Source organism: Halichoerus grypus, chromosome 1, assembly GCF_964656455.1.
Source record: "Halichoerus grypus chromosome 1, mHalGry1.hap1.1, whole genome shotgun sequence".
NCBI lineage: Eukaryota > Metazoa > Chordata > Mammalia > Carnivora > Phocidae > Halichoerus > Halichoerus grypus.
The window spans coordinates 11,258,724-11,279,344 of NC_135712.1; the positions used below are offsets into that span (position 1 = coordinate 11,258,724).

A 20,621-nucleotide genomic window follows, 5' to 3' on the forward strand; every position below is an offset into this window, starting at 1 on the left:
GAAATCAATTCAAAGGCAGGTACAGAATTACACATTTTTATTAGGCATTTTGGGCAGCCTGGTGAAAGATCGATCATTTGTCATCTATTTCTATGAGCAAAGACAGATGAACAATATTCCGATACCTCACTATTCCTTTTTTGTTGTTGTTTTCATCCATATAATGAAACAAAAACTGTAAATTTGGATGAGCAGCAGTACTCTTGTCTCAGATGAACAAAAATGTTTCAGATCTGCCCACACAACTGATCTGGAACTTCATGTCATGATTAAAAAAAAAAAAAAAAAGAGGGGCCGCCTGGGTGGCTCAGTTGGTTAAGCGTCTGCCTTCAGCTCAGGTCATGATCGCAGGGTCCTGGGATCAAGTCCTGAGTCAGGCTCCCTGCTCGGGGGGAGCCTCCTTCTCCCTCTCCCTCTGCAGCTCCCTCCGCTTGTGCTGTCAAATAATTAAAATCTTAAAAAAAAATAAAAAATAAAACAAGAAGAAGAAGAAGACAGTGAAATCAGCCTCTTCTTCCTCCTCCGATCGCCTTTTAACTCTGTTTGCTAAGGTGGACTCCAGGAGAAAGAGAAAAGGGGTTGGAGCTTGCAGGGGTGGGGGGGCACCTCAGATCCGTCCCCAGACTCTCTGGAGGAGCGGAGGCAGTTCTGTGTCTCCTCCCTCCCCCTCCCCTTCTTTCCTCCAGCAACACCTCCCCTAGCCACACTGAGGCCACCGGAAACTAAAAAGCCATGTGTCACGGACCCACTGCCGACCACATTGAAAATGCAGCACACCCAAGCACACTCCCCAACACCAAGCATCAGCTCACGTGACCATTTGCCCTTGGTGTTCGATGCAAACCCCCACTATTCACAGTGTTCCAAACTTTGCATTCAGATCTTTTCAGGTTGGGGGTGAGGGGTAATTTGGCGAAGCAAACACCGTAACTGGTTTCTTATATAACCCTACAGTTGGCAGCAAGGCAGCGTGCATCGAAATGAAGCAACGCTCATTCATCCAAGAAGGCTTTGCTTTTCCTTTTTTGGAGGGATAAATGCTCTGGTTTGTTTTTTCTCCGTGGCATATATTCATTTTATTATTGGCTGGCTTTAATGATTCTTTGAAGTTAATCTTTACGTGTGAATGGCAGGGTTCTGTTTAAGTTTTGGAAGCTTCCGGAGGAGGTGTCTCTGTATGCCTCTAGACAAGAGAATGCTTTTATAAGTAACTGGATGCTTTTAGGTGACAGTGAAATTGGGGAGACTGGGCAGGACCTGGGACCCAGGCTGCCATAGGGATCAACGCTGGTCAAGTGCTTAGAATTTCAGAGTTGCAGCCTTTGGAAAGAACTAGCATCCTGCCATCCCAGTAGCTTCTCCACACCAGACATCGCACCTGGAAAAGGGGCCAGCTGAACTAACTTTTCAACGTAGCATACGTTCTTTCCATTTCTTCTTCCTTTCCTATTAAAACAACAACAACAAACTTTGTCTACGTGTCTCAGAGCAAGACAACTGCCCGCAATGTTTCCTTTCTCAACTTCAGAGCTGAGATTCTCTTAAAATGTTTTTGTATCTTTTTCGGAATCCAATAGCCATTAGAAAATGATCAAAGGGTTGCATATTCCTAGTTCCCAAATTACTAATAATAAAGTTTTCCAATGAAAAATCCCAGGATTGCTTGAGGATCTCTTCCCACGTTCCCACTGTGGAATACAAGCGGGAATTGGGACATTCATCCAGTAAAGTTCAATTAGGGGGGAAAAGCCATATTTCAAAATGAATTCCACTTTTTTCTTTAAAAACAAGAGTTCACTGACCAAGAAAGATTTCAAAATGTTTTCTCTAATACCCCAACACGAAACTTTGAGGTTTTCAGGGAATTACAGGGATCAAACGACGAGTCGAGACTTGGGTTTCCAGGTTTCTCAAAGGCTCGAAACTCCCGTAGAGGCTAATTGCTGTTTACTGCGGAGACCTTCCTCATTTTTCCTCGGTAACATTTTCCATCTCAAGAAGGGTCGTCCCATTCAGCCGAGGAGCATGGTGTCTGAGTGGCTGAATGGAATTGCTACCAATGGAAAGTATGCTGCAAGAGGCGTTGATAAAGCAGCTGCAAGGCAAACCTTGGCTGTTTTTTCCATCCTCCCCAAGCAAAGTTAATTAGCATAGGGAAAATGACTAAGGTGTTGACGTCACCTCTTTCCAGTAGAAACTTACACTCTGTCTCCGTCGGCCTGAAAGCATGCAGGACTTGACTCAGGAATTTGCTGTCCAAACAGGATGCTCTGGAAGCTGTGCTTTTTTTTTCCCAGGGGGCTGGACTTCAGTGCTTTATAAAGGGCTGGCTGGAGAAAGGACCTACAGCCTCTTGCAAAGGAATCTCACTTGGGGCTTGACTGCCTGAGCTGCTAGTCTTCTCACTGTAAGAAAGCAAGATGCACTTTAGAAACTTTAACTACAGTTTTAGCTCCCTGATTGCCTGTGTGGCAAACAGTGATCTCTTCAGCGAAAGTGAAACCAGGGTAAGGCTTCTAATGTAATGTGATTTTTGAGAGTTTTCAAAGCATTATGTTAATTGGGACTATTAACTGAAATATTTGCAGGGTGTTATGTGGCTGTCTTGTGGGTTTGGGGGTTTGGAATAAATCCAAAATACTTGGAGCTTTATCAGTCAAAAGCCGTTGCCTGAGGACTTAACCGTGAAGGAATTTTTAAAGCTTTCAATATTTGAAAACATCTAGGTCCCTTGACCAACTGGTAACGCAACTGGTTTTAACAGGGTATTTTTCGTTCTGTGTAGGTCGTAGTAAACTTTTAGAGGGAAGCTTTTTCTGACAGTGAATGGAGCTTTTCACTTTGACATCTAGAGACCAGAATAATTTTATCTTAGGAAATAAATATCATAAAGATGTGTGTATGTTTGTAGTAATTACAAAGGCCTGTCCTCAAGTTTTCAGATTTCTTTAGCTAGGGAAAATGAGGCCATAGCAAGTAATAAAACTGGATAAATAACTTAAGTGGGGGATAAGTGTACCTCCTGGGAAGCAGCTCTCATTGATGGTAATTAGTATAATTAGTAATTTTAATTACTGTGCTTTTCTTCATTTGATTAAGATGTAAGATTTCCATCACTAGCTACCCAGCTGTCTAATTGATCTTGAACAGTACTGTATATGGATGAATTCTGTGTGTTCTGTTTGGGGGATGGTATTCGTGTGATATGCTTTATACTCAATGCCATATTGGAGCCTGTGTTGTTGTTGTTTTTAAATCAAATGTAACTCCATAATTGCGTATGATACTTGTGAGCCAGGACTGGTCTTTTTTTGAACTAGATATCAGAGCACATTCTACGTATGAAAGTACTACAAAATCTGTGTATTTCGTATTAGCCTTATATGAGTCAAAATCAGTATTTAATTAATTAGAGATGCCATCCAACAACTGTAATAACCAGATACCGGTTATTAGAACAATAAGATTACTTTATTGGAGAATGGTATCACAGTAATACGGATTCAACAGATACTGTGCTTCTCTTGTGTTCTGGTCCTGAGCCCTGACTTGTATTCTAAAAATATTCCTCAAAGTCCTCTCCCCCTAAATTCTGAATCATAACTTCAAAACGAAGCAGTTGGTCACAATGCCTATTGATGAGGTCATGCAAAATTCCAAATTTATGCCCATACGCTGTGCCAGAAACTTGCCCGTCCTCATGCTCGAGAGAGGTGGAGAAAAAAACACACGCAGCCAGATAAAATCCTCCGCGAAGCATCTGCTGTGCGTTGTTCTCATTCTTTACCTCTGCAAAACCCCTCAGAACTGTTCGTAAACTAAAGAAAAGCCACGGAATTCAAAGAGAGGAAGTGTTCCCACCCACCACCACCCCCCTAACAACCTGCCCAGTGGAGGCAGGCTGACCACTGGCCCCACGAGCTGGAACACAGGTCCTGTCCTGCCTATGGGGCGCCTTGGCCCCGGACATCCCATTCCCTCCCCTCTGTCTAGCGCCGAAGAAGAGTCTTGAAAATGCTCTCCCCTCTTATACACCATCCTCTCGCCGCCCCTCTGCAGAAGCCGTGCTTTCCATAGGTTTCCGAGGTGCTCGGTGGGCCCCACCCACCTCCCCTTCTACATGGATCCCCTTTTAGAAGGCACGCTGCCCCCACCGGACCCTCAGCCGGCCCTTTTCTGCCTTACACAGAATTCCCACAACCTGTCCTCGGTGTTCAGTCTGGAAAAAAAGACTCGGAAAGCACGACGACTCAAAGTCCATACAATCTTTCTGGAAGTTTCGGCTGTCAACTCCCTCTCTGGTTGGAACCCTGAGGCCTTGCAGTGGCTTCCCAGCTCCCCCCACACCCTCTCGCTGACGCCCCCTCCCCCCCTGGACCCAGCCCAGCAGGGGGCGCTCTCCAAAGAGCTTTCCCAGAAGGCTAATGAGCTCCCTCCTGAATGGAAGCCTAATAACACCCTTGAACTTGGGCATTTCCATTCTAAGAGCTCATGCTGTTTCATAATTTTCACTAGCCTTTATAACACTAGAGCTAGAAATGTACATATATTAAAGCCAGCATGCAGAAGTGGGTCCATTTGCAGCACATTAATTTTTAAACCAGTATTCTTTTAGAGAGTTAAAAAGTAACAGACCAAGTGGGAAAACAATAGGGGGATTTCTTCTTAAACCTCCTCCTTTACACTAAGAAGTGCAAGGTTTCTTTTAACTTCATTGTTTCCCAGTGCAATAAAAAAAAAAATTTTTTTTCAAATGAGCTCCAGTGTTCTTAAGCCCTAAAGAAATATCTGCTGCACACAGCAATACCCAAAACTGAGCAGTGGGATCAGTTAACGGGGCTGGGGAAGGTTGTTGGACGTTAGGAACTGTCCTTTTCCACTTTAAAAGACTGTTTCTGTGACTACAAGAGGTGGTTAAGTATTGGTACTTGTTCTGCTCATTCTGTGAATTTAATAAAATCACCTGTCTTAGGCTTAAAAGGGCAGAAAGAGCAAATCTTCCTCAGGGGGTGGCTCTCCGTCCCCTCTAAGAAAGGAGTTGGGTGTTCTCGAAATGATACGAGTTCACTTCCCCAAGAAGAAACCAGTGGAGTTGTCAAGACTCCTACGCAGGTATGTTCTAACTCCTTTTATTTTTGTTGTTACTTTTCAGGCCAAATTCGAATCCCTCTTTAGGACATACGACAAGGATATCACCTTTCAGTATTTTAAGAGCTTCAAACGAGTCCGAATAAACTTCAGCAACCCCTTATCTGCGGCAGATGCCAGGCTGCAACTGCATAAGACTGACTTTCTCGGAAAGGAAATGAAATTGTATTTTGCCCAGGTGAGTTGAATCCATTGATACGCATGCTTCTCCCTCTCCCCCCTTTTAAAATAGCTTAAACATTGATTATGCTATACCTTGATTTTTTTGAATGCATATACATTTGGACTGTAATATTGGAATTACGAAGTATATCCTATTCCATACCCTTCCTCCATGCATCATTATTCGTGACCATTTTACTGCCACATGAAAATGTGTTTAAAAAGATCATTATATGGGGGCGCCTGGGTGGCTCAGTCGTTAAGCGGCTGCCTTCGGCTCAGGTCATGTGGGATCGAGCCCCACATCGGGCTCCCTGCTCCGCGGGAAGCCTGCTTCTCCCTCTCCCACTCCCCCTGCTTGTGTTCCTGCTCTCGCTCTCTGTCAAATAAATAAATAAAATCTTAAAAAAAAAAAAAGGAAATTTAAAACTCTTAAGTTTTGAGAAAGGCGAAGTTCATACTCTAAATTTTCAGTGCCTCACCTTTCTTAAGAAAACATCAGCATTGGGGCGCCTGGGTGGCTCAGTCGTTAAGCATCTGCCTTCAGCTCAGGTCATGATCCCAGGGTCCTGGGATCGAGCCCCGCATTGGGCTCCCTGCTCAGCAGGAAGCCTGCTTCTCCCTCTCCCACTCCCCCTGCTTGTGTTCCCTCTCTCACTGTGTCTTTCTCTGTCAAATAAATAAATAAAATCTTTAAAAAAAAAGAAAACATCAGCATGTGTTTGAAAGCAGGCAGTCTCAGAAATGGCCCTGACCCTGGTTTGAGGAACTCTGGGAGAACCTTTCCTGCTCCTTTAGGAAGGTGGTCCGTAGAGTGCAAGGTTGTGGCCGTGGCTACTCCAGCTAGGAGGGTTTGTGCAGAGGGTTTCCAGGAAGTTGCTCCAGGGTTAGGGCTAATGATGTGCTCCAGACGGAGAGCAGACCTGAGTGGGTCCCCACTCTGTGCAGTTTCTTAGCATCACCGAGCTCCATGCGATGGAGAGCCCGCAGCCTGCAAATGCGGGCATGCACATGGGCACAGGGCTGCCAGGCCTGGCTTGAAAGGAAACAGGTAGCAAACGCTAAGAAATCCTCCTGGTAGCAGGAGTCCCGGCCCCAGGACATTCACGAAGGGCTGTGCATGGGTTTGCTTTTTCCCTGGCTCACCATCCTTCCAGTTCTCCCCGCTCCCCTCCCTCCAACCTTCAATGATCGGTGACCCATTTTCAAGGCAGCTCACAAAGTTCTATATGATGATGTAACAGGGATCCAACAGGTTAGCGGTGGAAGGAGAAGGAACTTCTTGGATGCTGCTTTCTGGTTCTAGCTGGCCCACACTGGGGCTCTGAGCTCCCCAGGGCGGTAGAGGAGCAGACATTATAGAGAGGCTTCCTGACCTGGGCAGGAGGGCTTGCTGGCCCCTCAAGCGTAAATTAGAGCTGGGATGCCCTGCCCCCTGGTGGCCTGTGGGAGGCACGGGTTTTGACCTTGGATCCTTAGTTGTGAGCACACTCCTTTCTGAGTTTGATCATGTTCTGGATCATTACTTAGTCCTCCCACAGCTTTCTTCTCTCTCTCTTTTTTTTTTTAAAGCTGGTGATTTTATTATTTATTTATTTTCTTTTTTTTTTTTTTTAAAGATTTTATCTATTTATTTGACAGAGAGAGACACAGCGAGAGAGGGAACACAAGCAGGGGGAGTGGGAGAGGGAGAAGCAGGCTTCCCACTCAGGAGGGAGCCCGATGCGGGGCTCGATCCCAGGACACTGGGATCATGACCTGAGCTGAAGGCCATGCTTAACAACTGAGCCACCCAGGCGCCCCCCACAGCTTTCTTCTGATTACGAAAGTAAATATGCGCTCCTTGTGAAAATTAAAATACAAAGAAAACCCAAACTGGTTAGACGTTGATGTAACACCTTTGTGGACAGCCCTATAGCCACTGATAGGACTTCTAAGCCCAAGCTAGCGTCATGGGTTATTGTTTCATATTATTATTATTTTTTAAACTTCCTGGAAGGTGGATCCTTTTTCCCTTCATCGCTTTTGTCATGTGATTTGGAAGCCCAGAGGGAGGGAATTGCGGGGTACCACCGGGTAGACGGGAGCCCTGGGCCCCGTCCCTGCTTTGGCCCCTGAGAAACTCTATCAAATCTTCGAGCTGTAGCTTAGCCTTTTGGAGCTTCCGCTATGCCTCCGTGATATGAGGAGCCGGAAGAAATGGATGCTGAGATCCCTCTGGCCTCAAGCAACAGGGCTTTATTTTTCCCATTTCTACTAAAACGGTACTAGTTTTCCATCAGTCTGGGTCAGTGGTAATTACTTGCCGTCCCTGCGCCTGTGGGTCCCGGTCCTGGGAGGGGGCGCCCCATAACCCCACCGCCTTCTCCAAATAGACCGTATGGCGAGCCGTCCTTGAACAGCATGCGTTCCGCTGCCCAGACATGGGGTCATCCTTTGTCCCCTGTCCCCCGCAAGCTCACTAAGTGCTGTTGCATCGCGTGGCTTCTTTCCTCCAGAAACATCCACCTGTGTTTTCTCTCTCTCCTCAGACTTTACACATAGGAAGTTCCCACCTGGCTCCCCCAAATCCAGACAAGCAGTTTCTGATCTCTCCTCCCGCCTCACCGCCGGTTGGTTGGAAACAAGTGGAAGATGCTACTCCGGTCATAAATTACGATCTGTTATACGCTATCTCCAAGCTGGGGCCAGGTAAGCTGTGCTCTGGGGCGGGAGCAGGGAAAGAGATGGGGAGAAACTGTGCTCGGGGGCCAAGACCGAGATGCACACCTGCCTCAGGGAGCGGCCAGAGCCTTGTGGCCCCTTTCGGCTGTCCTTCGATGGATGCGAGCGGGTTCTGTGAATTGTTCCTATCCGCGTTCATCTGTGTCTGTAACTCAAGTTGTTGGGAGCATACACGCCTGCCTCTGGCCTTAGCCAGTCATGGGGACCAAGCACCGTGACCCCTCGCGGCCGGCATCTTGCGAATCCTTCCCGTCACTGAGCACAGCCGGTGTGGGCAGCTCCAGACCCAGGCCCCAGGCCTGTCACCCCAGGATGAGCGACTGGACTCGGAAAGGGAAAACGGACCATCCCACACTTGAGAAACTTCATTTTTAGTCAAGGTGGTTTCATCCATTGATCCAATTCTCACCTGCCCTTTTGAATGTTCAAGAGAACCACAGAATATAGTGAAGAAAGAGCCCCTGTCATGCATGCCCCCTCTTGGCCCCATTGGGGTGCTCACACCTTTTCAAATGCAGAGAAAGAAGAGGTTCCGGTCCTCTGATGCGAGGAAGGTGTGAGTATGCAGAGAGGTAACAGATACTCTGGCCTCGGTCTTCTTCTCCATACAATGGGTATCACCCAGTGGAGTTAGGAGCAGTAGAGGAGATTGTCTAGAAAGTACCTCAGAAGTGCTTGGCCCACAGGCATTGCCCAATACAAGATTTCTGGAAACAATAAAATGTTGGTGGTTCCTGTCCTACCTGCTAGGGTTTGAGTGAGAGGCATGAAGTGGTTTGAGCCCACCCTCCTTACTTATCCATAGAGCAACCATAATAAATGCTGAGACTCTCAGCTCCTCATTTCTCCTTGCCCAGCAATCTGATGATGTTCCTTTGGCTGGAGTGTTTTATTTCTTGGACCCTCAGCAGTTTCATGCTGAAAAGATTATATTTCTGAACACACCGCCCCAGTGGAAATTCCCTCTGAGGGAGAGAGCAAGAATCACATTACTTACTGGTAATGGTGGCGTGAAGGTCAAGACGGCCAGTCTGAGGAAGCGGGTGCCCCTCCCCACAGCTCCTGGCTCAGGTGCATCAGCAGAGCTGAGGAGTGGAGTCTGCGGGGATGCTAGAGAAGAGAAGAAATGGGACCTCCATCAGGGAGAGGTGACAAACTGCTCTAGAGGCAAGAAGTCCAGCTAAAGACAATTCGTCACACTCCAGAATCTACCACGCCTTTACAGAAGCTGATCTGAGAAGCCTTTTCAGAAACTAGACATAATAAAATCCATTCACCCTTAGTTTATCTCACAGTGAGCTGGAACAACATTCATATTTGGCTGTGCTTTGCAGCCAACAAGATTGCAAAGATTTTGCAAATATGGCCCTATGCAGAAGCTTGCTGGGTTGTGGCCAATTGGTAGGTAGATAAGGATCCTGACCAACGTGATCTTGTGACCCTCCATTTTCATTCCCTCCCTGACATTCCAAATCGAGAAACAACAACTACCTTTTTTCATGAGGAAAAGTGCCTTCCAGGTTCCGAGGAGTCCCCAGAGTAGTGTGAGGCAGGAAGGTCTGGAATCCGGGCTGAGGAAGAGCACACAGAACTTGGAGGAAAACCCACCCCTGGGCACCTGGGGGGAGGGGAGGAGCGAGCTGAAGCAAACCCTCCCCCCACCTGTTTAAATCCTAGCTTCCTACTGCACCCAGCTTCCCACCAGTAATGGTCCATGCTCTATTTGTAAACATTAGTAAAACTAGGTGACACTTATCAGGCCTGCCACCTGGGCACCAGATCCTAAGAACTTGGCTTGCACTTACGTAATCGGCTCAGTGAGGTCAGGGCCATTATGATCCCATTTTACAGAGGAGGAGATGGAGGTTCACAGGGATGCGAAAGAATGTGCCCACGGGCTCCGGGTACTGAATGGCGGGGCTCCCAGCTCACATTTGGCCACCGCCTCCCTCAGCCCTGAAGAGGCAGCCAGAGCAGCACCATAGATTGCTTCTCAGTTACTTCTGGAAGATTCATCCATCCTATCCTTGCTGTGCCAGAGGGCCCTGAACTGGACTGAACCTGGTCAGACTCAGGCCGACCTAGAAATGCAGGACACTCCTGGCTCCCGGGGGTGCAAGTTGTCCAAAGCAAAGGGATGCTGTGGTCAAACATGTTTTGGGAGCCCCTGGTTCAAACCAGCCATAATTGAGTCCTCTCGCGGGGCCCCCGGTGTGTGTTGCCTCCATGCAGGAGCCTTGAGAGGGAGGCTGGCGATGTCCCTTCCTACCGTGTTTTATTCATGCACTGTCTTCTCCTGAATGCACGCTCCTCACACTGTGCTCGGGAGTCATCTGGGAATTTTAGGAGGCCTGGTGAGCATGTTAAGTGTAATTAAAAATGCACCCCTTGGGACACCCGACTGGCTCAGTCTGGTAGGTGTCTGACTCTTTGGCCCAGGTCATCATCTCAAGATCATGAGATCGAGCCCTGCGTTGGGCTCCGCGCTGGGTGTAGAGCCTGCTTGGGATTCTCTCTCCCTCCCTCTCCCTCTGCCCCTCCCCCATATAAATAAATAAATAAATAAATAAGATAAACTCCTTCCATACACCTCAATTCAGTGTTTGAAAGCAGAATAATATATAATGGTGATTATATGTGTGTGTGTGTGTGTGTGTATGTTTTTGTATTATTCTTATATTTATATATATACTTTTATATATAAATTTTTTTTCTGCTAGAGCAAAAAAGAGGTATACCAAAAGAATACCCATCCAGAGCGTATCTGGCCGCGTCCCTCCGTCCCCGCTGACCATCCAGAGAAGCTTGGCCGCGCAGACCCCTCCATGTTTCTTGCCTCAGTGACCCTGCATTTCTCTTCCTTCCCTAGGGGAAAAGTATGAGTTGCACGCCGCGACCGACACCACTCCCAGCGTGGTGGTGCACGTGTGTGAGAGCGATCAGGAGAACGAAGACGACGACGAGCTGGAACGAATGAAGAGACCCAAACCAAAAATCATCCAGACCCGAAGGCCGGAGTACACGCCCCTGCACTTAAGCTGAACTGGCGCCCCCGGGGGGCAGAAGTATTCTGAATCACACTCGCGGGGAGGCATCTTGTACTGGGGAAGTGGCCGCTCACGACCTGGGAGGTGGCAGCCGTGATGGGCGGGGCAGACATTCCAGCGCGCCTGCTCAGAAGGGAATCCGGGCTCCGCCCCCTGGTCCTGATGCTCCGCCTCCGCCAGCGTTCCTGGCTTCCGGGAATGTCCTGGGCCAATCACTGAGCTCCGGGTGATCGCACAAGGACATTTGGGCCCGGCTCGTTGCAAACTGATCACGATAGTGTTTCCTACTTGTCCTTTTCTGGTAGGTTCCGTGTTTGTCGAGGGCAGCTTCATCCCCGGGTGTGGGGAGAGCCTTCTGTTGCCGAGCAGCCTGCGGGGTAGGCTCTCTCTACCGGGAGGAAGAGGCACCACGAAGCCACAAAGTGGTGCAGAAACGTCGTGAAAACGAGAACAACGCAAATGTGGGATTTGTAGTGTTTCATTTTTTTTCCCCCTCATGTTCTAATGTTTGTGCATGTATATTACAGATTTTCAGAACTAAGCTTTGTTCGTGTATAGAGTTACGCCATTGTTGTTTTGCATCTTTTGGGAAGACGGGAAAGCGTTTGGAACATCTGTCACCTTTCCAGATTCATGACTGTCCTTGCAACAGCACTCACACGGGGCATCCCAGCAGGAATACATCCAGCCCGCACCCTATCCGATGCCGCATCTACCTTGTGCTTTGGCAAAAGAAGTCGATCTGAAATTCCTATGTCAAGTTTCGCTTTATAAAATTCAGAGAATAGCAGTTTCACTGCCAACTTTTAGTGGGTGAGAAATTATAGTTTGGGTCTTTTGGGTCATTGTTTCCATTTCCTTCTTTTAGGTGGTGGTTTATACACATGAATCATAGCCCCCCAAAAAAACTTTTGTGGGAGCTGTTGGTTGAGATAGTTTTTTTTTTTTTACCCCACTAAAACGTCACGATAAACTTGTAAATAAAGCTGATAGCATATATTCATACCCATTGTACACCTGGGTGAAAAATACGGCGGTGGAAGAATAGTGTCGGAATATTACCCTACCTGTGACTTGTATGTTGTAGAAAACGCTGTTAAATGTTGGACAGGACTTGAACTCAAAGCATGTGAAGTGGATAGTACATGTGTGGTGGAATGAAAGAGATGCAGTGCCTTCCCCATTAATTCCTGATGGAATCGTTACACTCGATTAGTCTGTAATTTTTTTTTCTAGTTGTAATGTGTATGTCTGGTAAAGAGGTATTCTATTTTGGCCTTACAATACCCGAGCAAAATTGGTCGTTTTGAAATACCTAATGCCAAGTAACAGTGCATGCTTTGGAAGTTTGGAAGGTGGTTTCCTTTTAAGAAGCAAGTACATTTGATCGTTCCTATCAAGAAATTGAATGTTCTCAAACCCCTGTTTACAGTACTTGGTGAGGTGGGGGGCAGGTGAGGGAGAGACCATTGCATAGCTGTTCAAATGTTCCTGGTTAAGTGCTTTTAAACTGGAGAGGCTATAACCTCAAAATATTTTTTTTAACTGCAGTCTATAATAAATCAACACAATATGCTCTTTACGGAAAGGTTAATCTTTGTGCCCTTTTATTTCTGATTGACCGGTCTGTGAACTCTTTGAATCCTGCAGTCTCAAAAGGACACATTCCTTCACCAGTTTCTGTTTAGAAACTCCTAATTCTTTGCTCTGGTTCACGGAGGGGTGACCACACTAACCAGACACCACTTAGCAAAGGGGAGAATAGATAAAACTGAAATCGGGGGTCTGAGTATTTACTTTGTGTAGGGAGATGATACTCTGACGAGAAGCCGACTCACCAACAAAACCAGCAGCTCCACTAAACAGCAATGTTTTTGACTGTTAATGTGAAGAGTCGTCTTTCCTGTTAGAAAAGATGTCCACGAAAGATACTGAATTACAAAGGCCAGTTATGTTCAGAAAAGTCTGTCTCTGAACCTTCTGTTCAAATCTCAAGCAGCCTTTTCCCTGGAGCCCTGATGACACGAGGTGGTGAGCTTCCTGCCCAGGCCAGCCCACAAAAGCCAAAACAAGCCAGGGTTTCTTCGCTGAACTCGCAAAAATGACATTAATCTCGATCAAGATTAACATGAGGCATTCTTCCGTGAAAATTCACATGCTCTTCTTTTTTTTCTCTTACGAAGAGCCTCATCCCATCACGTCCAGGAGAATTTCCATATCTTAAACCCATTAACGTTTGAGGTTTAAACATTGTCGGAAAATCCACTTTTCAATCTGGTGGGCAAATCGGATTATCGGGCAGATTCACTAATTGCCCACCTAGCGAGGGAGGGGGCTGTCCTTTATCATCACGTTGAATAGCAAGGAGCCCACCGGGTGAGTGCAGGTGGATGACACAGCGTGCCGGCCCAGGATCTTTTCTCATCAATAACCCTGGGATAAAATCAGAACGTGGTGTCAGTTCACTTAGATTTCCAGTTGGTCCCCTCGTACACCTGGGAAAATATAAGCAGATGCAGATATGGTCCCACTGCCCATGAAGATGACAAAGCCTAGCGTAGAAATCACAAGTCACTGAACATCTTCACTCGTGAGGACGACGGCTGATGAGTTGTTCTGTGGCAGCCTCGGCTGGAATCCCGAAACCGTGCACTTGCCGCTTCCCAGGCTGGTGGATACCAAGGGCCCCAAATCATGAGCATGCTCAGGACTCATGCGTCTGTTGGTCCCGCCCTGCTCATCAAAGGGCTCTGTAAAATGTGAAACAACAGACACAGAACAGGCGGCACCAGGCAAAACATACCCTTTTGCCATTGACTGAATGCGTTCCTTAAATAGATTTTGATAGAATACATGTCTGATCTGGTGGGAACCAGCATAGAGTCATCCAAGAAAAGAAACCCGGCCCCCCTGAAATGGATGCTAAACCCAAGTGAAGGGTGGTAATCGATGGAGAAGTATTAACATTTCATGCAGCTATTAATACTTGGGTTAGGAAGATTGATTTGCAGTCAGCAAGCATTTAGGATTTTATATTTCCAGAATGCAGTGTGAATTAGTGCCCATGGGGGATGTGGGTTTTCAGAGAGCCTCGGTTTTCAGTGAAATGTACAGAATTCACTACAAAGTAAACAGACAGATTTTCTCAAATATTAAATTGCAACAGATTCAATATACTGTATGGACATGTTATGGCCCAAAATGAATCAGAGCCAGGGTATGTCGTACTCTAAAATGTATGTCGTAGGGTTGCAGAACCCTGTGGAATATTTGCCTCAATCTATTAAATGCCTATCACGCAATAGTCATCTAAAGGTCAACAAGTCAGATGGAGACTATACATAATCTAAAAATTATTTAGGAAGAAGTTAGAACATACAGAAGAAATGTATTCTTTCTTCCCTAAATTCTCTGGTCTTCTGATTCTAAAGACACGTAGGGATTTTTTTTTTCAAGGATGCCACCATGCTTGGCCATCTTTAATTCACATCTGAAATTCCCGTTCTTGTGACGCAGTGGAGTTACATGGCAATCAGGTAGATGGATTGTATCCTCCCATACCTTCTTTTCTTCAGCACTGCCTCTCTGCTGCTCAGGAAAGGTAACATGGCTTTGGTTCTGAAAGGCAGGAGGAAATGATTTGAAAGTGATTGAACTGTAGTGTCTACATTCAACGTTTCTTTGTCTTTCAAGATTCCAGTTAGGGATTCAGTGACCGTTCTACAAGGCCAATGAGAGCCAACCCATTGCTCTAACCACTGCCACAGCTCTGGCCTAGAGTACCACCGGGGGGTCCCCCCTCCTGGCTGACATTCAAGCTCTGGTCACGTGGGATTTCCAGGGTTTCTAACTCACCGTATTGTCTCTTTCCTATGCACCATCACACCTGCCCTCTGTGCCTAGACCATTATCCCAGTGCCCCAGCCTGGCCTGGGCTAACTCCATAATGCTAGGCACCCCATGAGAGCAGGCCCATGTCTGTCCTCTGAATCCCTGGCGGCTACCACTGGCCCCAGCCCACGGCAGCCGATAAATACTGCTGACATAATTAACTGACTCACTGATACTTATCCTACAGTTCTGCATCACTGATGTCTCTTTTCCCGAGAATCATTCCCAGCCAGTCCTGCTGAGTCTCCCATTGTGTGCCATACTTTCCTTTAGAATATGCATTGACTTTTTAGCATAACTGTTAAATTATTTGTCTTCCCTGTTAGAACCTAAGTCAAGTAGAGGCAGGATGTCTGGGAACCTGTGCCTCAGAATAGATATTCAACACAAGTTGGATGAGTGGATGGATGGATGGATAGATGGATGGGTGGATAGATGGATGGGTGGTGGGTGGATGGATGGATGGATGGATGGGTGGATGGATGCGTGGATGGATGGATGGATGGGTGGGTGGGTGGGTGGATGGATGGATGGGTGGGTGGATGGATGGATGGATGGATGGATGGATGGATAGGTGGTGGATGGATGGGTGGTGGGTGGATGGATGGATGGGCGGTGGATGGATGGGTGGGTGGATGGATGGGTGGATGGACGGGTGGATGGGCGGGTGGATGGATGGATGGGCGGGTGGATGGATGGATGGGTGGGTGGGTGGATGGATGGGTGGGTGGGTGGTGGATGGATGGGTGGGTGGGTGGATGGATGGATGGGTGGGTGGTGGATGGGTGGGTGGATGGGTGGGTGGATGGGTGGTGGATGGATGGGTGGGTGGGTGGATGGATGGATGGATGGGTGGATGGATGGGTGGATGGGTGGGTGGATGGATGGATGGATGGGTGGATGGATGGATGGATGGATGGGTGGTGGATGGATGGGTGGGTGGGTGGATGGATGGATGGATGGGTGGGTGGATGGGTGGTGGATGGATGGGTGGGTGGATGGATGGGTGGATGGGTGGGTGGATGGATGGATGGATGGGTGGATGGATGGATGGATGGATGGGTGGTGGATGGATGGGTGGGTGGGTGGATGGATGGATGGATGGGTGGGTGGATGGGTGGTGGATGGATGGGTGGGTGGGTGGATGGGTGGATGGATGGATGGGTGGATGGATGCATGGATGGATGGGTGGTGGATGGATGGGTGGGTGGGTGGATGGATGGATGGGTGGTGGATGGATGGGTGGGTGGGTGGATGGGTGGGTGGGAGGGTGGATGGGTGGGCGGTGATGGATGGGTGGGTGGGTGGATGGATGGGTGCGTGGGTGTTTGGATGGATGGGTGGATGGGTGGTGGATGGATGGGTGGGTGGGTGGATGGGTGGGTGGATGGGTGGATGGGTGGGTGGTGGATGGGTGGGTGGATGGGTGGGTGGATGGGTGGGTGGATGGATGGATGTGTGGATTGGCGGGTGGATAGATGGGTGGGCGGGTGGATGGATGGATGGGTGGGCGGGTGGATGGATGGGTGGATGGATGGGTGGGTGGATGGATGGGTGGGTGGATGGATGGATTCATGGGTGGGTGGATGCATGGATGGATGGATGGGTGGTGGATGGATGGATGGATGGGTGGTGGATGGATGGGTGGTGGATGGATGGGTGGTGGATGGATGGAAGGATGGGTGGTGGATGGATGGGTGGTGGATGGATGGGTGGGTGGGTGGATGGGTGGGTGGATGGGTGGATGGGTGGGTGGTGGATGGGTGGGTGGATGGATGGATGGATGGGTGGGTGGATGCATGGATGGATGGATGGGTGGTGGATGGATGGATGGGTGGTGGATGGTTGGGTGGGTGGGTGGGTGGGTGGATGGATGGGTGGGTGGTGGATGGGTGGGTGGATGGGTGGGTGGATGGATGGGTGGGTGGGTGGATGGGTGAGTGGGTGGATGAATGGATGGGTGGATGGATGGGTGGATGGATGGGTGGGTGGGTGGATGAGTGGATAGATGGATGGATGGATGGGTGGGTGGGTGGATGGATGGATGGATGGATGGGTGGTGGATGGATGGGTGGGTGGATGGATGGATGGATGGGTGGTGGATGGATGGGTGGTGGATGGATGGGTGGGTGGGAGGGTGAATGGGTGGGCAGTGGATGGATGGGTGGGTGGGTAGATGGATGGATGGTGATTTCAGACGCAGAGGAGTGAGAGGTCATTGAGAAAGAATAGGAAAATAATGAGGCATATTCTCTCCTAGTCAATAGAACCAATAATCAGCTCAGTGCTTTAATCCAACAAATTGCCAGGTTTCTGGAACAACAAGAACAAAAGAGGGAGAAAAGGAGACATAATCATGTTGGGGTAGGGCAAAAGATGAGAAAAGAAGAACAATTTTGCTTTTACATTTCTCTTCTCAGAGTGGTTGGCTAAAGGGTGAGTGGGAAGGGCAGGAAAGAACTTTCCAGATGATGGAAATGGTCTGTGCCTTGACTGAGCAACACAGTAACGGCGGCAAGTGTGCATTTGCCCAAAACTCATCCAACTGCACACTTACAGTGGGCGCATTTTGTTATATGTTAAGTGCACCTCAATAAAGTTGGCTTAATTTTAAAAATCAGGATAAAGGAAAAAATGTTCAAATCTTGTTCAATGGACAATAGTTGGGGGAAGGCCTCCATTCTCCATATCCCTAGCAAAAATCTTTTCCAAGTGTATGATGATTTAAAAACATTCTTTTTTTTTTTTTTTAAGATGTTATTTATTTATTTGACAGAGAGAGAGACAGCGAGAGCAGGAACACAAGCAGGGGGAGTGGGAGAGGGAGAAGCAGGCTTCCCGCCGAGCAGGGAGCCCGATGCGGGGCTCGATCCCAAGACCCTGGGACCATGACCTAAACCGAAGGCAGACGCTTAACGACTGAGCCACCCAGGCGCCCCTGATTTAATAACATTCTTAAAACAATATTATACAGCAAGACAAAGCAGCATCCCAAATTAGAGTGTGAACATTCTAATTCTAGAAGAACTCGGTATGTCCATGGCAATTTGTTAATTTGAGAAATAAACTTGGGTCCTACTTACTTCCTTAAAGTTTAATGTATAGGACTAATGTTTTTATATGTTCAGAACCAACACATTGCTAAAACAGGAATAATATACACCCACATATAATCAGTGTAAATGGCATTGACTTTGGTGTGTCTTTAATGTCAACCCACACTCTCATGAGACTTCGGGCAGCAGCGACATGTCAGACTAGGAAATGCATTTGCAGTGATGCATTTGGAATGAATAAATTATTGGAAAAAGAAAGAAATAAAAACCCCACTTTTCTGCAAGGTCAGTTTTATTTTTGAAGCTTCTAAAACACTTTTCTTGGAAATTATGCAAAATGTGCATCATTCTTTTTCTCCTAGAAATAAAAAAAATTTAAGCACCACGAATGTTGGAGAAATAATTTTTAAAAGCCACATAAGATCATCAATAACCATTATAAATAGTGGCTTGTATCACATACACATATTTATGCCCTCCAAATTCTAGTATTTTTCATGTGGTTTTATTACAGGCTCAGTTGCCAAATATCCTCTTTTAACTGAGTTAAATTCACAATTTTTATACAGTAAAAATAGTTCCAGTTTTTGTTCTTTGTAACAAGTCTTTTGTGAAAAAGCAAAAAATTCAGTGGGTGAGCATGGAGAATTTTCTTAAAACATACTCATATCGTAGGGCACCTGGGTGGCTCAGTCGGTTAAGTCTCCATCTCTTGATTTCAGCTCAGTTCATGATCTCAGGGTAGTGAGATTGAGCCCCAAATTGGGCTCCATGCTCAGCAGGGAGTCTGCTTGGGATTTCCTCTCTGCCCCTCCACCCTGCCCCTCTTGCGCGCACGCTCTCGCTCTCTCTCTTTCTCAAATAAATAAATTTAAAAACAAACAAAAAACTACACTCATATCAAATAATCCAGAATGGAGGACATCACATAGATTAAATTGTATATGGCACAATTACCTTGTTTTTATAAACATATTGCACATCCTCAAATGCATCAGTGGGAAATGCTACCAAGGAAGCAGATGTGGTCAGGGGAAACGTGCTCATAGCCTTCACCCCCGACCTGGGTTTGCTGCAGGCTCCTTTGCTGGCCCTGGGAACTAAGGAAGCTGATTTCCTAGGAAGCTCAAGGGACCATTTACCTCCAGGAAAATAGGAGATCACCTGGGAAGAGAGAGTCAAAATGGACTGAGCTGCCTGCCCATCTCCGAAGGTGGGTTCCTGAGCCAGACTTCACTTTATCCTGTGCTTGTTGGTTCGGTTTGTTCCTTTTCATTCATTCAGGCAAAATGTGCCCAAAGCCAAACTCTCTCTCTCTTTTTTTTAATATCTTTATTTCTACACAAGACCCTTAGGCCTGGGTCCCTCCTCCAGTGTCCCTTGCCACCGTGACTGGTGACAGCATTCACCCAGCTCAACTTAGAAACCCTGAGGTCACCCCGACTGTCCTCTTTCTCACTCCCCACTTTGCGATGAGATTCTCCTGGGTTATCTGGGCGGGCCCTACGTGCAACACAAGGGTCCTTATAAGAAGGAAGCAGAGAGATTTGACTACAGAAAAGACAGACCTACACTCCTGGCTTTGAAGATGGAGGGAGGGGCCCTGAGCCCAGGGATGCAAGGAACACGGCTCGTGAAGCTGGAACAGTCAAGGAAAAAGAGTCTTCCCTTGAGCCTCCGGAGGGAGGACGGCTTTGCGGACACCTTGACTTCAGCCCTGTGAAACATCTCCCTCTGGCCTCTGGAACTGGAAGAGAATGAACGTGTATTAAACCCCCAAGTGTGTGATGATCTGTTACTGCAGCAGCAGGAAGCTCATACACCCTTCAATCTAGAATGGAATTTAGAATCCTTACCGGGCACTGCGGCCCCCTCTGTCCTACCCTTTGTCCTTCGTCACCGACCTCCTCGTGTACACGCTCTCCCTGGCTCGGCCCTGCCCAGTGACACCACCGTGCCAAGCACACTCCCTTGGACTCACGTTTGCCAAAGGTAATGCCCTGTGTGCGTTCCCAGGAAAATACTACAGAGGCATGGGTGCTGATTCCAGGCCTTTGCCTGGGAACCCAAATACTAGAAAGGACTGGATTTCTTCGCGGGGAGGAAATTACACCCTAGACGATGGTGCGAGCCATCCAGGGCATGAGATGACCCCCTATTGCCCCCGCCTGGTTATGCCCCATGGGCGAGGCAGCAGGAGGGCCACTGAGCCAGCTTTGGAAATCATGAATTAACTAAAAAAAAAAAAAAAAAAAATCCAGAGTACTTTCTGGAAAGCAACTTTCCTCCCCAGGGAGCAAGGCATCTGAATCTTGCCTGGGATACACTCCTGGGAAGCTCCGAGAACAGTGGTTCTCTGGGAAGCAGAAGCCCTAAATGATGTGGAAAACAAAGGCAGGAGGAAAATTATTAAATCTCCTTACTACCTACAGCCCATTGATAAGTCCTCAAAACAGGCAGAGTGACATTCCTCTAGGGACTCAGCTGCCTCAATGTTAATACTTTGCTAAGGGCAAAAGCCACTCCTAGCCACACACACACACACACACACTCCCCCCCATCCAGGATCCTGTAAGTCTACTTTATCATATAA

At 47.6% G+C, this 20,621-nt stretch overlaps 1 protein-coding gene across 2 annotated transcripts in view; it reads left to right on the forward strand.

Moving 5' to 3' along the window:
• Positions 1-12,669, forward strand: part of RCAN1 (regulator of calcineurin 1) — a 94,747-nt gene extending 82,078 nt beyond the window's left edge. Inside the window, exons 2-5 of one of the 2 annotated variants that reach the window (XM_036101886.2) lie at positions 2,298-2,507; positions 5,153-5,326; positions 7,842-8,001; positions 10,904-12,669. In XM_036101886.2, coding sequence (XP_035957779.2) covers positions 2,421-2,507; positions 5,153-5,326; positions 7,842-8,001; positions 10,904-11,076 — 594 coding nt within the window. In that variant the 5' untranslated portion in view covers positions 2,298-2,420 and the 3' untranslated portion in view covers positions 11,077-12,669. The remainder of the gene's footprint in view (positions 1-2,297; positions 2,508-5,152; positions 5,327-7,841; positions 8,002-10,903) is intronic. The other variant, XM_036101885.2, reaches the window with a different exon arrangement.
• The last annotated feature ends 7,952 nt before the right edge of the window (positions 12,670-20,621 follow it).